General features: G+C 47.8%; 1 protein-coding gene across 4 annotated transcripts in view; it reads left to right on the top strand.

Annotated features, from left to right (window-relative positions):
- Positions 1–13,408, top strand: part of TOM1L2 (target of myb1 like 2 membrane trafficking protein) — a 150,924-nt gene that overhangs the window by 82,434 nt on the left and 55,082 nt on the right. For all 4 annotated transcript variants that reach the window (XM_036894037.2, XM_036894034.2, XM_036894036.2 and 1 more), the window contains 2 exons: positions 5,068–5,152; positions 9,912–9,990. In XM_036894037.2, coding sequence (XP_036749932.2) covers positions 5,068–5,152; positions 9,912–9,990 — 164 coding nt within the window. The remainder of the gene's footprint in view (positions 1–5,067; positions 5,153–9,911; positions 9,991–13,408) is intronic.

The raw sequence follows: 13,408 nt of genomic DNA, 5'->3' as shown, positions 1-13,408 counted from the left end.
AAACAGAATTGCCTTATGATCCAGCAATTCCATGCCTGGATGTTAACCCAAAAGAATAGAAAGCAGGGACTCAAACAGATACTTATACACTCGTGTACATAGCATTATTCATAATAGCCAAAAGGTGGAAACAACCCATATGTCCATCCACAGATGAACAAAATGTGGTTTATACACAACAGAATATTAGTCAACCTTAAAAGGGAATGAAATTCTGATACAGGCTATGACGTGGGTGAACCTTGAGGACATTATGCTACATGAAATAAACCAGACACAAAGCAGGAATTACTGTATAATTCCACTTATCTGAGGTTCCTAGAGTCATCAAATTCATAGAGACAGAAATTGGAGTGGTGGGTGCCAGGGACTGGGAGAAGGGAGTTAGTGTTGAATGAATATGTTGTTTCAGTTTGGAAAGATGGAAAAGCTCTGTGGATGAATGATGGTAATGGCTGCACAACTGAGTGAATGTACTTAATTCCACTGAACTGTACACTTAAAAATGGCTAAGATGGTAAATTTTATGTTATATGCATTTTACCACAGTTTTTAAAAATCACCGAAAAAGAAGAAAAAGTATATATAAGCCAACATACTGTCAGAATGGTTGGTGCTCTGGAGGGTGGATCAGAGATGATTCAGGCCTATTACTTCATTTGACAGGAAACCTAATGCCCAGAAAGAAAGGGGATAAATAGTCCAAGAGCTTCAGACCAACAGTGGTAGAGCCGGGACTGGAACCAGGGTCACTTGACTCCCATGCTCCTCTGGGCTACATGTGGGCAGGGACCAGGTCTCTCTTGCCTTCCACCATGTCCTTGGTGTCCAGCACTTGGGAACTGTTTAGTCCATTTGTGTCAGCTGGATGATCAGGTTGCATTCCTTCCCAAGTCAGGGTTCTCCATTAGGCTCCTGCCCCAGAGGTCCTGACTAGAAGGTATAGGATGGGACCCAGGCAGGAATATTTTTTAAAAGCTTCCTGGTGTTTGTAAACTGTACCCAAGGCTGGGGAGTACTATTCTACATCATGCCCTCCCCTGGTGCCCTCTCTAGCTGGAGAGTGAGAGACAGGGGCTTAGTAGCTTCCTCTGGGACTTCACACAGTCTCTGGCTGGTTCTTCCTGGCTTGCCTTGTTGTCCTCTGCTTAAAGAGATGTGTGTTTGTCATCCTGTGTGTGTGGAGTGCCATTAGTTTTCCTCCCCAGCTCCTTGGCACCAAGGCTCTCGTGTCTGCCCAGAGTGCTGTGGTTGTCTTCTGTTCCAGCTCAGGCTGGGCTGGGTCGTAGCAACCGTCTCCCTGCCTCTGCTGTTACACTGACCTCTGAGGCAGGTCTTAACCATCTCCCTCTCTATAGCTCCAAGGACAGGGCTTGGTGTATCTCAGGCTCTGCCAATCTCTAGTAAATGGCATGGAGACCATGGGGTTTAATTTGCCCTACAGTTACAGAGAAGGCTGCCTCCCAGTGGTCTGCAGGCTGGACAGAGGCACTTTGTGTACCTTCCTCTGGCACTGTTATCTTCCTTTTAAGAGGGGTGAGGGATAGTGGGGACACCTGCCAGAAAAAAAGGATGTCCTATAAAGTAGAGCTGAGTATTTGGAATTCATTCTCTCATCTTTCCAGTGGAATTGGAGCAGCTGCAATTAACATTCACAAAGCCCACTAGGAACCTGAAGCAATAGGCAATAACGGATCTATGTAGAATGTCAGGATGGATTTTTCCTTCCACCTGACTGGTATATGCAACCTGCCTCTCTAGCATAGAGTAATCCAGAAGGCTCATCTTATGTTATTGGTGAATACAATCAGTTGAGACTGCTGTCTAACCAAAACCCCTTTTCTTCTTTCTCCATGCCTGGCGCAAAGCAACCCTGAATGCTCTTCTGCTGGGCAGCACCTTTGGCTCTTACCCACACTCTTGGTTGTTGGGGAGGTAGATATTGGGCTTTTTTCCCCTCTATTCTCACCAAAAGGAATGTTGCTGAATGCAAAATGCTAAAACCAGCCTTCTTTTGCCTTCTGATGTTGGCTGCTTCTGAAGTCACTATATTTAACATCAAAGTGTAAAAAGCAGCAGCCAAGAAATCAAGCCACTGGGTTGCAGTGCACCTCCCTGCAGGACTGCCTTGGATCTCAGAGTGAAAGGGAAAGGCAAAGGGTGCAGCCCAGAGCTCTCTCATCGCTGTCAGGGTCGAGGCTTCAGAGTGTCCTGGCCCCCAGATTACACCAGGATGGAGGCAGCCTTTTTTGAATGGAGAAAATCCCATGGCAACAGCATCAGGATGACATATTCTTTTGCACTGAGTTTAATGGGAGCCCTGCTCTCCCCAGTCCATCCCAACCCAGCCTTGCCCAGCCCAGCCCTGCTGTGAATGGCCCTGTCATGCCCAGACTGGCCCAGCCTTGCCCTGCCACCCCTGTCCAGCACAGCCCAGGCCTGCCCTGTCCAGCTCTTTCCAGCTGTGCCCTGCCCAGCCCTGCCCTGCTCAGCCCTGTCTTGCCCATCTCTGCCCTGCCCAGCCCTGCCTATCTGCTCTGCCCTGCCTGGCCCCTGGCCATTACCATATCACTAGAGACTTCTGAAAGGTCAGCCCTTTACAGCCAGGATCACTGGTGTTTTGATCTTTATCCATCCCAAGGGCTGGCTGGTGGGAATGACTTGCCCCATTGCTCCCTGGAGCATTTGTTTCTGCTGTTTCACCAGATTTATCTGAGATTTAGACAGCAGAAGAAATGAGATTAAACTTTGCTTACTCTGGTCTGGGGACAGGATAGAGTGAAGGACTCCACGTTGATTTGATTGTCCAGGGTTCCGGGGCAATCAGATACAACTTTGTTCCCATTGCTGAGAATTCCTTTATGAGGAGAGAGAAATCAGAACTGATTTGAGCTTCTTTGTCAGCCTTCTTTCCCTCATCTGTTTCAGCAGAGTCAAATACCCACAGTTGTATTTATGTGGCATTTCCAGCAAAATGAAAAGAAAAAAGCATGCTTTTTGGGTTGGTTCTTTATAATCAAAACAAGTATCTGTCTTTTAGCTTGAAAACTCAGAATCTGAGTAATGGAATAGAATGTGCCACCCTGAGGATAAGTTATCATGCCTTTGAACCCCTTCTTGATATTATTAGAGAAAGGGAGAGGGTGAATATAAGGTTAATGGATTCTGCTGCTAAACCGAACTTGGAAATGAGGTTTCATTGATTTAATATTTCCTATATTAATCCTCCCAAGACAGTGTCCCTGTGGCCATACCAAGTGCAATCACAGTACTTTCTTCCTCGTGAGAGTCTGTGTCACAGCCCCTGTGTGAGGGGGTCAGACCACCAGTGCAGGATGGCGCTGTGGCCAGCTGGCCTCTCCCCTCACTGGCTCAGAAGGGTTGCAAGCCCAGGCCTTCAGGCAGAGTGGCTTCATTAGGATTGGCCTCCTCTGGGGGAGGCTGCTAGATTTGTGGCTACAGACACTCCCCTGCTGCACATGACCCAAAGAGGGAGTGGAAACCAGGCAGGGGAGGGCTGTTCAGAGACAGAGAGGGTCAGTGCGGTGGGGAGAGCAGTAGGCTGGAGGCAGGGATCATTTCATCCACATGCTTACTGACTCGGGAACCTTGCTGCAGCCTCTCAGTCAGGCCTCTCTGGTCTCCAGGCAAAGCCATGTGCCTTGGGGGGGGGAAGGCGCTGCTGTCCCCGTTGGCGATGCTGCCAGTGCCACCTCTCAGCCTGTCTTTGGTCTAAGCTGATGGTGCTGTGAGCCATCCTTCCTGGGTGCCTACCCTTATCCCTGCCCTTCCCACCATGGTTGCTCCCTGTCCCTGGGTGGCTCTCATTTCCCCTACAGGCCCAGCTGTGCCACTCACTGGCTTCATGACCTCATCGCCTCTCTTCCACCTGCCTGCAGTGGAGGGAGCAGCATCTCTGGGCCCATGTGGCTCTGAACAGTCTGCCGCAGGTTCTCCTCCCTTCCTTTCCCTTCCACTCAGTTTCCTCTGTTTGCAGGCAGACAGCAAGTGCTGCCTCTGGCCCTGCCAGACTGGCACCGTCCATGGACTTTGGTTAAGGGCTCCCTAAGCCTCGGGCTTTCCCAGCATCTTGCCCAGTCTGCTGTATGCAGAGCATTCCTGAGGTGGAATTGCACCAGCGGTCAAGATCTTTAGGTGCCAAGGGGAATGAATAAAGTAGGCGAAAAAGTTGGGGCATATCTTTCTTGGTGAAAATTAAAGCAGCGAGGCTTTTTAATGCAGACTGAAGGCTGCTGCATAAATGTTTTGAGCAATGGCTCTATTTTTGGAGTGTGTTGTCACTGCTTGTAACTACAGCCTTTGTTTGGATGTGTGAGTTCTAGTATGTTCTATAAAAAACAAGTGTCACTTCTCCATAGCTGCACCCAGTAAAACAAGGACTCTTCCAGCATGTACAGAGTCAGTTTGCTTTATTACTTGGTATCAGCAGAATTGTGGGTTGTATGAAGCTGTTGTTAAAATGGTGGTGATGTTACCGGTCTCATGAATTGTAGAGTGAGCATGGGGCAGGTTCAGAATTTGTCTAAGGCATCAACTTCAGATCTGAACCCCAGCTTTGCTAGCAGGTGGGGCAGTCTCTTGCAAATGCCTGGGCATTAGAGACAGACAGACCTGAGATCAGATATCATTCCCCTAATTCAGTTATGTGATCCTGGCCAAGTACCCAACCTTTCTGAGACTCCTTTCCTTCTTTTTAAATGAGGGAGGGAATAATGCTTACTGTAGGGGTCTTTTTTTGTTTTGTGTTTAAATTTTTAATTGTGTTAAAACACATGTAATGGAAAGTTTCCCATCTTCACCATTTTTTAGGGGTGGAGTGCTTTCACATTATTGGATGGCCAATCTCTAGAACGTTTCCATCTTGCAAAGCCCAGGCCTGGGTCTCCCTCTGGGTGCCCTCCAGGGGAAGAGGCTTCCCTAGAGCTGCGCTGTTGGCTCAGCCCATCTGCTGGGAGGAGTATGTAGGGGTTCCAGTCCCTTCCTGTTTTCTGGCAGGACCCCCTCTTCCAGGAGCAATGTAAATCAGTTTTCTCTCTGACTTTACAGAAAAGGCGACAGACGGCTCCCTGCAAAGCGAGGACTGGACGTTGAACATGGAGATCTGTGACATCATCAATGAGACGGAGGAAGGGTATGTGCCTCCCCCTCCTCCTGTGAAGCCTGTCAGCTCCTGGCTGCCACTCAAAGCCTGGCAGGGCTCAGGGTGTTGGGGGTTTTACTTCTCATTTTCTTTGTGGTCTGTTTGCTTTGGCATTTAATGAGCTGACACTCTTAAATTATCTTCCCTCTTCCTGGCCACCCCCCTTCCCCATGGCGGTGCTTGAGTTAGAGTAGCGACGACCTCTTTCAATAACCTGCTTTTAATCACAAGTGAAGGTGAAGTTGCTTGGTTACTTAGTCTCCAGGGGTCCTTAGTCTCTGTAGCCTTAGTCGCCTCCTCCAGCCCCTCCTTCCCGGCCTCTGCCTCTCCCTCCCAGGCGTGGGGCTGTCTCTGCCCCGCTTTGCTGGGCTTAAACCCCTGGAATCGAAGAACCTGGAGGCCAGGAGCGAGAACCTACAAGGTGAGACCCTGAGCTGCCAGGCTTTCTGATGTGGGAAAGCGACCCCTCCCTCACCTTCCTGCATCACCAGGCCTGTTCTCCACCTTGTTGTTCACCACACGTCCTCCTCAGCTACCTCACAACTACAGTCTACTTATCTTTCTTCTGAGTTCATCTGCATTTGGCCCTCCATCCATACCATAAACATGGGGTTTACTGCAGCCACACCATCTCTACCATGTCCAGCAGGTGGTGAGGAGAGGCTGGACACAGGCTTGCTTCTTGGCCCTGTCGCTTCCAGCCTTCCTACACAGACAGGGCTGGCCTCTCAAGGCTGGTCCTGCCTCCGTTCAACAAATACAGAATGACCACACTGTACTGGGTCCTAGTATAAGTATCAGGACTTGGCAGTGAGGACAGACAGACAGCCTCCCCTCCGGGAACTGACCATCCAAAATGGGGAGGCAGGCCATAAACAAGCTAGGCCACGTTACATAGTCAGCTGGTAACAAGACTGGTGAGAGATGAAGCTGGGGAAGGAGAAGGCCTGGAGTGAGTGATTTTAAGCGGACTACTCAAGGAAAGCCTCCCTGAGACAGCCATGAGCAAAGACTTGAGGAGATAGGGGGTGAGCGTGAGTGTTTTCCCGGGGAAAAACTTCCCAGGCGGAGGGAGGGGCAAGCGCAGGAGCCCTGGGATAGAGGGTATCTGGTGTGCTTCAGGCATAGCAAGGAGGCTAGTGGGGCCGGAGCAGGGTGGGCAGGGAAGGTAGACTTGGCAGATGAGGTCGGAGAAGCTGGGACCCAGGTAGCGCAGGCCCACGGGACTCTAGCTTTGCCTCTGGGTGAGAGGGGAGGTCCTCGAAGGATTGAGCAGCAAAGGGGCCTGGTCCAAGGTTCATTTTAAAGAGATTTCTCTGGCTCCTGTGCCCAGAGTGGCCCAGCTGGGGCAGGCCCAGGGAAGAAGCAAGGAAGTCAGTCAGGAGGCTGTCGCAGTGGTCCTGGTGTGAAGGTGGTGGCTTTGACCAGGGTGACAGGAGAAGAAGGAATAAGAAGTGCTCAGATTCTGAATACATTTAGAAGGTAGAGCCGATGGAATTTGCCCTTGCGGGTGTGAAAGAAGAGAAAGGTCAAGGATAACTCCAGGGTTTGGGTCCTGAACGGCCACAGGGTGGAGCAGACAGGTGTGCAGAGCTCGGTTCAGCTTGAACCCTTCAGATCTCAGCTGCTGACTGGATCCTGCTGCCATGGTGTCTGATGTGAGGGGCAGTGGCCTACCCTGGAGATGTAAGTCCAGGAATCTTCAGTGAAAGATGGCATGTTTCTGCCATCTAAATGTAGGTCATCAGCATGGTGTCCACACATGGACGTGTCACACAGTTTTTGAGGACCGTGCATTCATGAAGCCATAGTCACTGGGCTCCCACTGGCCATCTTCCTTCAGGCCCAATTAGGCTCCTGTCTTCTTCATCTCCCCTGCTCATTCACTCCTTTAACCAGTTGTCTATGGACCCTGCAGTGTGGCTGGTTCCAGGACACCACGGTGAGAGCACCAGGCTGCTTTGCGGCGCTCACCAGGCAGGGTGGGGCGGGCTGTGGCCTGGCGTGTGCCATTGCAGCAGTCTCAGGGAAAGGCTATGGGATGCCTCCTGGAGGAGCAGGCTTTGGGCTGGGCCTCCAGGTCGGCAGGAGGAGACGTGTGCCATGTGGGTAAGCATGGCGTGAAAGGGTAGTTTGTTGGGGACACAGCATCTGGGTGAGCAGGGAAGAAGTGGGGAGGAGGAGTGGGAGTGGGCATGGAGACTGGGAAGGCAGCCTGGTCAGGCTGGGAAGAGCCTCTTCCTTGTCATCCTCCCCTGGGGGCCTGCACCCTCCAGGCAGCCCATCTACCTTTGCTCCTTTCCTCTGATGAGGATCCACTGACCTGGATCATTTTCATGACCATCTCTGGACCTTCTCTAGCTCATTGAATCTTGTGACCCAGCCTCTAGGCTGGGGAAGGCGCGGAGGAGTAGCCACCACTGGGTACACAAGTAGTGCAGGATAACAGCAGAGACAGGGAGGGAGGGAGAGTAGGTGTTCAAGGTGGTAGCAGGGGGCAGCCATGTTCTCCCCGGGGGGATAAGGAGAGAGCATCTCAGAAGAAGCAGTTTGGGAGCCAAAGGGCAAGATGAGTTCAGTATACCTGGGCAGAAAGGCTCTTACACGTCTGGGGTTGAGGTGACTTTGGAGAGGCTGAAGAGGGCCCAGAGGCTGTATCCTGAGGCCCTGGGAGCTGCCCTTCCTGCCCAAAAGCCTCCAGGGTGTTGGGGTATCTCGGGCGTGCCGTTCCATACTGCCCCTTCTTCCTGCTCCATCTTGGCTCTTGACCCTTCTTTCTTCTTCCTCCCTGTTTCCAGCTCCATGCTGTCTAACCTGCTGCTTCTTGAAACTTTGCAATTCCTCTGACATGACTTTGATCTTCCTCTGAAGCGTCTCCCCGGGGGAGAGAGATAAATAGTTGCTTTTGTGTTCACCCAGTCACTCTCAGGCAGTACTTTCTGAGGATGAATTTTCATTTTAGCTCTAAGCTAGGAGACTGCTGACTCTCTGATTTCTCACCACCACCGTCACCCCCACACCAGGGAGCTCTGAATGTGCCATGCTCTGTGAGCTACAAGTGATGGCAGCCCTTGGAGGCTGTTCCCGTTTTTCTGCTCCATAAAGTTCAAGAGGAGAGGGATGAGACTGGACTGAGAGGGATGGCAGCCGTGGGTCAGGGCTAACTGTGGCTTGGCAGAGCCTTTGAGAGAGAGGAAACCAGTCCATGCTCCTGGCCAGCAGCCACTGACCTTCACCAGCTCAAGTCCACACACAGTCATCAAAGCCGAGAGCTTGTCAAGTCCCATATTTGCAGAAATCGGCATCCTTGTTTGGAAACTGCAGCTATCCTGCAAACACACTTGGCAGGGACCTGTTCCCCAGAGAGCCTCGTCACATCAGCCCTCAGACTCAGGAGCCCAGAATTCCTGCAGGCTGCCATGTTTCCAGTTGGGAATGAGAAATAGGGGACTCAGGGTATTTTTTAATTTCTTCTAGAAGCTTCACCTTGCTACTGTGTACTTCTAAATTGGGCTGATTAGCAGAGTTTCTCGCACACACACCCCACTTCCTTACACCCATTTAAAAGGATTTTTTGTTTGGTAAATAGATCATAAATATTTCAGAGCTGAAGCAACTTGAGGTCCCTGATTTACAAACCTTCAACTTTGGAAAGACCCAGATATTTTGACATGTTGATCAGTAGAGGGCTGGATCCCACTTGTGAGAGCAGAGGGCAGGCCTGCAGGGAGACTGGGGGCTCCCCAGAGGTCAGATGATGGGGCACTGGGGGCAGGTGCTTTATGCCACAAGTAGCTCTTAGTCCCACAGCTTTGGTGAATCCTGGTTTAAAATAAACTAATATGCTAGACACAAGGCCTGCTCCTGATAAGTGCTCTCAGAGGGCTAGCTGGGGAGCCCTAACTCCCAGCTCTAACAGCAAGTAAGGAAGAATGGGTGCCAAGTTATGAATGAGCTTCTGAACACGGCCTATTTGTAAACTGGGGACTGCCTGTAATTCTGCCAGATTCTCTCTGGGAATTTATATCTGATCCATTACCTAAAAACACACAATTCCTCGGGTTTTGAGGAGACTTAAGACTTACTTAAAAGTTTTCTCAGGGAAAAGAGAGTTCCATGGGTCCTGGGAGGAGTCAAGCATCTAGGCCTCAGCAAGGACTTGGCTCTACTCTCTTGTGTGTCTCTCCCTGGTTTCTTCTAGTGCACCCACACACCAGCGGGTTAGTTACTGTCTTGAGTACATAATGCACGTGATACAAAATTCAAAAGGGCTGCAAAGAGGCAATTTAGTGAGAGACCTCCTTGCCTGCTTTGTCACTCATCACCTCCCAAGGAGCAGCCACAGTTGCCATCTTCTTGTGGCTCCTTCCAGAGATTCTCTTCCTGTGCCAGCACATGCTGTACTGGTATGTTTACTGCCCTGTTATAGCTCACATAGTAGCATAGCCCTGCTTTGCTCTGCAGGTGACTCTTTTCATATGTCTTTGAGTTTGGTCCATATTGGTGCGTAAGAGGTGTCCATTCTTTTATGTAACTGCATAGTACTCCACAGTGGATAAACATAATTTAATTTAACCTGTTTCATATTGATGGGCATTTAGCTGTTTCCAGTCTTTTACATTTACAAATGTGCTATAGCTAATTCCCACATGTATGTGTTAGTTCACACAAATGGGAGTGAATCTGTAGGTTAGTTAGTACCCCAGTGGGATTTGCAAGAATCTTAATTTCCTTTTCTCCTTTTCTCCAGGCCAAAGGATGCCATTCGAGCCCTGAAGAAGCGGCTCAATGGGAACAGGAACTACAGAGAAGTCATGCTGGCATTAACAGTGAGTGCTGTCCCCTAGGCATGGGACAACATACGGGAAAACCCATGCTCCCAGCCTGGCCCTGCTCACAGGGCCTCCCCTCTGCCCGCTCAGCACAGCCTCCTGGAACCATGGCCAATAATGGTTCAGTGTGTGTGCCACTGAAGTGTAGCAGAGCCTTCTTGTAGTGTCCTTGGGCTTTCCTACCCTCCTCTGAAATGGGGGTGAGCTGCAGTCTGATGTATGCCAGCAGAAGATAGGGCATGGGCTGCACTGACTGGCCTGGAAGCTCAGAGCAGAGAGCCACAGGCCTGGTGTGGGTGTCTTGTCTGCCTGCAGCTGCTTCTCTAGGCATCAGTGTCCTCTTTATCTAAACATGCTAACCTCCCCGAATACCTGCCCAGGATTGTGCTGAGCTTTTCAGATGTTAATGGAAATGCTTTCAGTAAACCTGCGAAGTCAGTTTCATCATCCCCTTCCCAAGGATGAAGAAACAGGCTCAGACATCTAGGGGTTTGCCCTGATTTCTCAGCTAGTGAGGCTCCCAGCTGTGGGTTATGGGGTAAAAACTGACCGTCACTGTAGAGGCTCTAGAAAAGGCCAGCCAAGTGACTCTTTTCAGGAAGGAACAGACCAGATTTTTGCCCTTCCTTAAAATGTCAGTAAACTAAAAGGGACAGTTTCAGGTGTTATTTCTGTCTTGAAAGCTAACAGTGTTTCAGATGTGGCAAAATCTGGGCTGCAGTGAATTATTATAATGGAAACTGTAATGGGCTCCTCTGTAGGTTTGAATAGTTTGTTATTCATCCAAAACAGCTATAATGTGTTTCCTCTTAAGGCAGTGGAACTCCTTGGATTTTTTGCCCAAGTGAAAACCAAGACTTAGGAGAGTTCTCTCTGCCAGGGAACTTGTATTTGAATGACAATGGAGAAGAAAACCAGCTGAGAAACAGGGAGTTGAAAGCTTTTGTTTTTCCTCAGAATTTGAGCCCTGGTATTACCTAAACCCAGAGTGGTGCCCAAAATGAATTATTTTCAGAAACTAAAATCACCAGGAATGAATTCTGGTGTATCAGGATATTTTCCTGGCATCTGAAATGTATCCCTTTACATGCCTAACTTCATGGTAACCATAGTGGATGGAAATTTTTCTAAAGTCGTCTCTGCCTTTACTTCCTTCCTATAGCATCATGATGAGCATCTTTTAACCCTTCCTGAGGGTTAGGTCTTTTTGTATTATTATTATTTTCCCCAAGCTTTATTGAGATATTATTGACATACAACATATGTGACTTTAAGGTGTATAATATGATTATTTGATACATGATATATATTGCAAAATCATTACCACAAGAAGGTTAATTAACACCTTTATCCCCTCACATAATTACCTTTTTTTGTGTTGTGTTTGGTAATAGTATTTAAGCTCTACTTTCTTAACAACTTTCAAGGATATACACACTACTGTTAATTATTGTCACTGTCTGTATGTTAAATTCCCAGAACTTACAGCTGGGAGTCTGTACCCTTTGGCTAACATCTCTCCTTCCCTCCCATCCTCTGGCCAGCATTCTGTCTCTCTTTCTGTGAGTTCAGTTCTTTCAGATTGTGCATATAAGTGAGAACATGCAGTACTTCTCTTTCTGTATTTGACTTATTTCACTTAACATAACATTTTAATGGCCAAGCATGTTATCACAAAAGACAAGATTTTCTTCCTTTTTATGGGTGAATATTCCATGTGTATATTTTTCTTTCTCCACTCATCCATCGATGGACATTTAGGTTGTTTCCATGTCTTGGCTGTTGTGAATAATGCAGTGAACATGGAGGTGCAGATATCTTATTTTATTTTGGTATCATTAATATAAAAGTACAGGAGCAACACTGTGGTTACTGGATTCCCCCCATTATCAAGTACCCCCAAATAGCCCATTATAGTCACTGTCCATCAGCATAGTAAGATGCTATAGAATCACAACTTGTTTTCTCTGTGCTATACTGCATTCCCCAAGCCCCTCCCCCTACATTATGTGTGCTAATCATAATACCCCTTATTCCCCTTCTCCCTCCCTTCCCACCCACCCTCCCCTGTCCCTTTCCCTTTGGTAACTGTTTGTCCATTCTTGGGTTCTGTGAGTCTGCTGCTGTTTTGTTCCTTCAGTTTTTGCTTTGTTCTTATACTCCACAAATGAGTGAAATAATTCGATACTTGTCTTTCTCCACCTGGATTATTTCACTGAGCATAATCCCCTCTAGCTCCATCCATGGTGTTGCAAATGATAGGATTTGTTTTCTTCTTATGGCTGAATAATATTCCATTGTGTGTATATATCACATCATCTTTATCCATTCATCTACTGATGGACACTTAGGTTGCTTCCATTTCTTGGTTATTGTAAATAATGCTGCAATAAACATAGGGGTGCAAATGTCTTTTTGAAACTGGGCTCCTGCATTCGTAAAGTACTAGGAGTGGAATTCCTGGGTCAAATGGTATTTCTATTTTGAGCTTTTTGGGGAACCTCCATACTGCTTTCCACAATGGTTGAACTAATTTTCATTCCCACCAGCATTGTAGGGGGTTCCCCTTTCTCCACATCCTCACTAACATATGTTGTTGTTTGACTTTTGGATGGTGGTCATCCTCACTGGTGTGAGGTGATATCTCAATGTGGTTTTAATTTGCATTTCTCTGATGATTAGCGATGTGGAGCATCTTTTCATGTGCCTGTTGGCCATCTGAATTTCTTCAGAAGTGTCTGTTCAGATCCTCTGACCATTTTTTAATTGGATTATTTGCTTTTTGTTTGTTGTGGTGCATAAGCTCTGCATATATTTTGGATGTCCAGGTATGTCATTACAAATATATTCTCCCATACTGTAGGATGCCTTTTTGTTCTACTGATGGTGTTCTTTGCTGTACAGAAGCTTTTTAGTTTGGTATAGTCCCACTTGTTCATTTTTGCTTTTGTCTCCCTTGCCCATAGAAATATATTCATGAAGAAGTTGTTGATGTTTATATTCAAGAGAGTTTTGCCTATGTTTTCTTCTAAGAGTTCTATGGTTTCATGACTTACATTCAGGTCTTTGATCCATTTTGAGTTTACTTTTTTGTATGGAGTTAGACAGTAATGCAGTTTCATTCTCTTACATGTAGCTGTCCAGTTTTGCCAACACCAATTGTTGAAGAGACTGTCATTTCCCCATTGTATATTCATGGATCCTTTATCATATATTAATAGACCATATATGCTTGGGTTAACATCTGGACTCTCTATTCTGTTCCACTGCACTATGGATCTTTTCTTGTGCCAGTACCAAATTGTCTTGATTACTGTGGCTTTGTAGTAGAGCTAGAAGTCAGGGAGTGTAATCCCCCCAGCTTTATTCTTCCTTCTCAGGATTGCTTTGGCTATTCAGGGTCTTTTTTGGTTCC

Source organism: Manis pentadactyla, chromosome 4, assembly GCF_030020395.1.
Source record: "Manis pentadactyla isolate mManPen7 chromosome 4, mManPen7.hap1, whole genome shotgun sequence".
NCBI classification, from domain to species: Eukaryota; Metazoa; Chordata; class Mammalia; order Pholidota; family Manidae; genus Manis; species Manis pentadactyla.
This window is presented reverse-complemented; position numbering and strand designations above follow the sequence as displayed.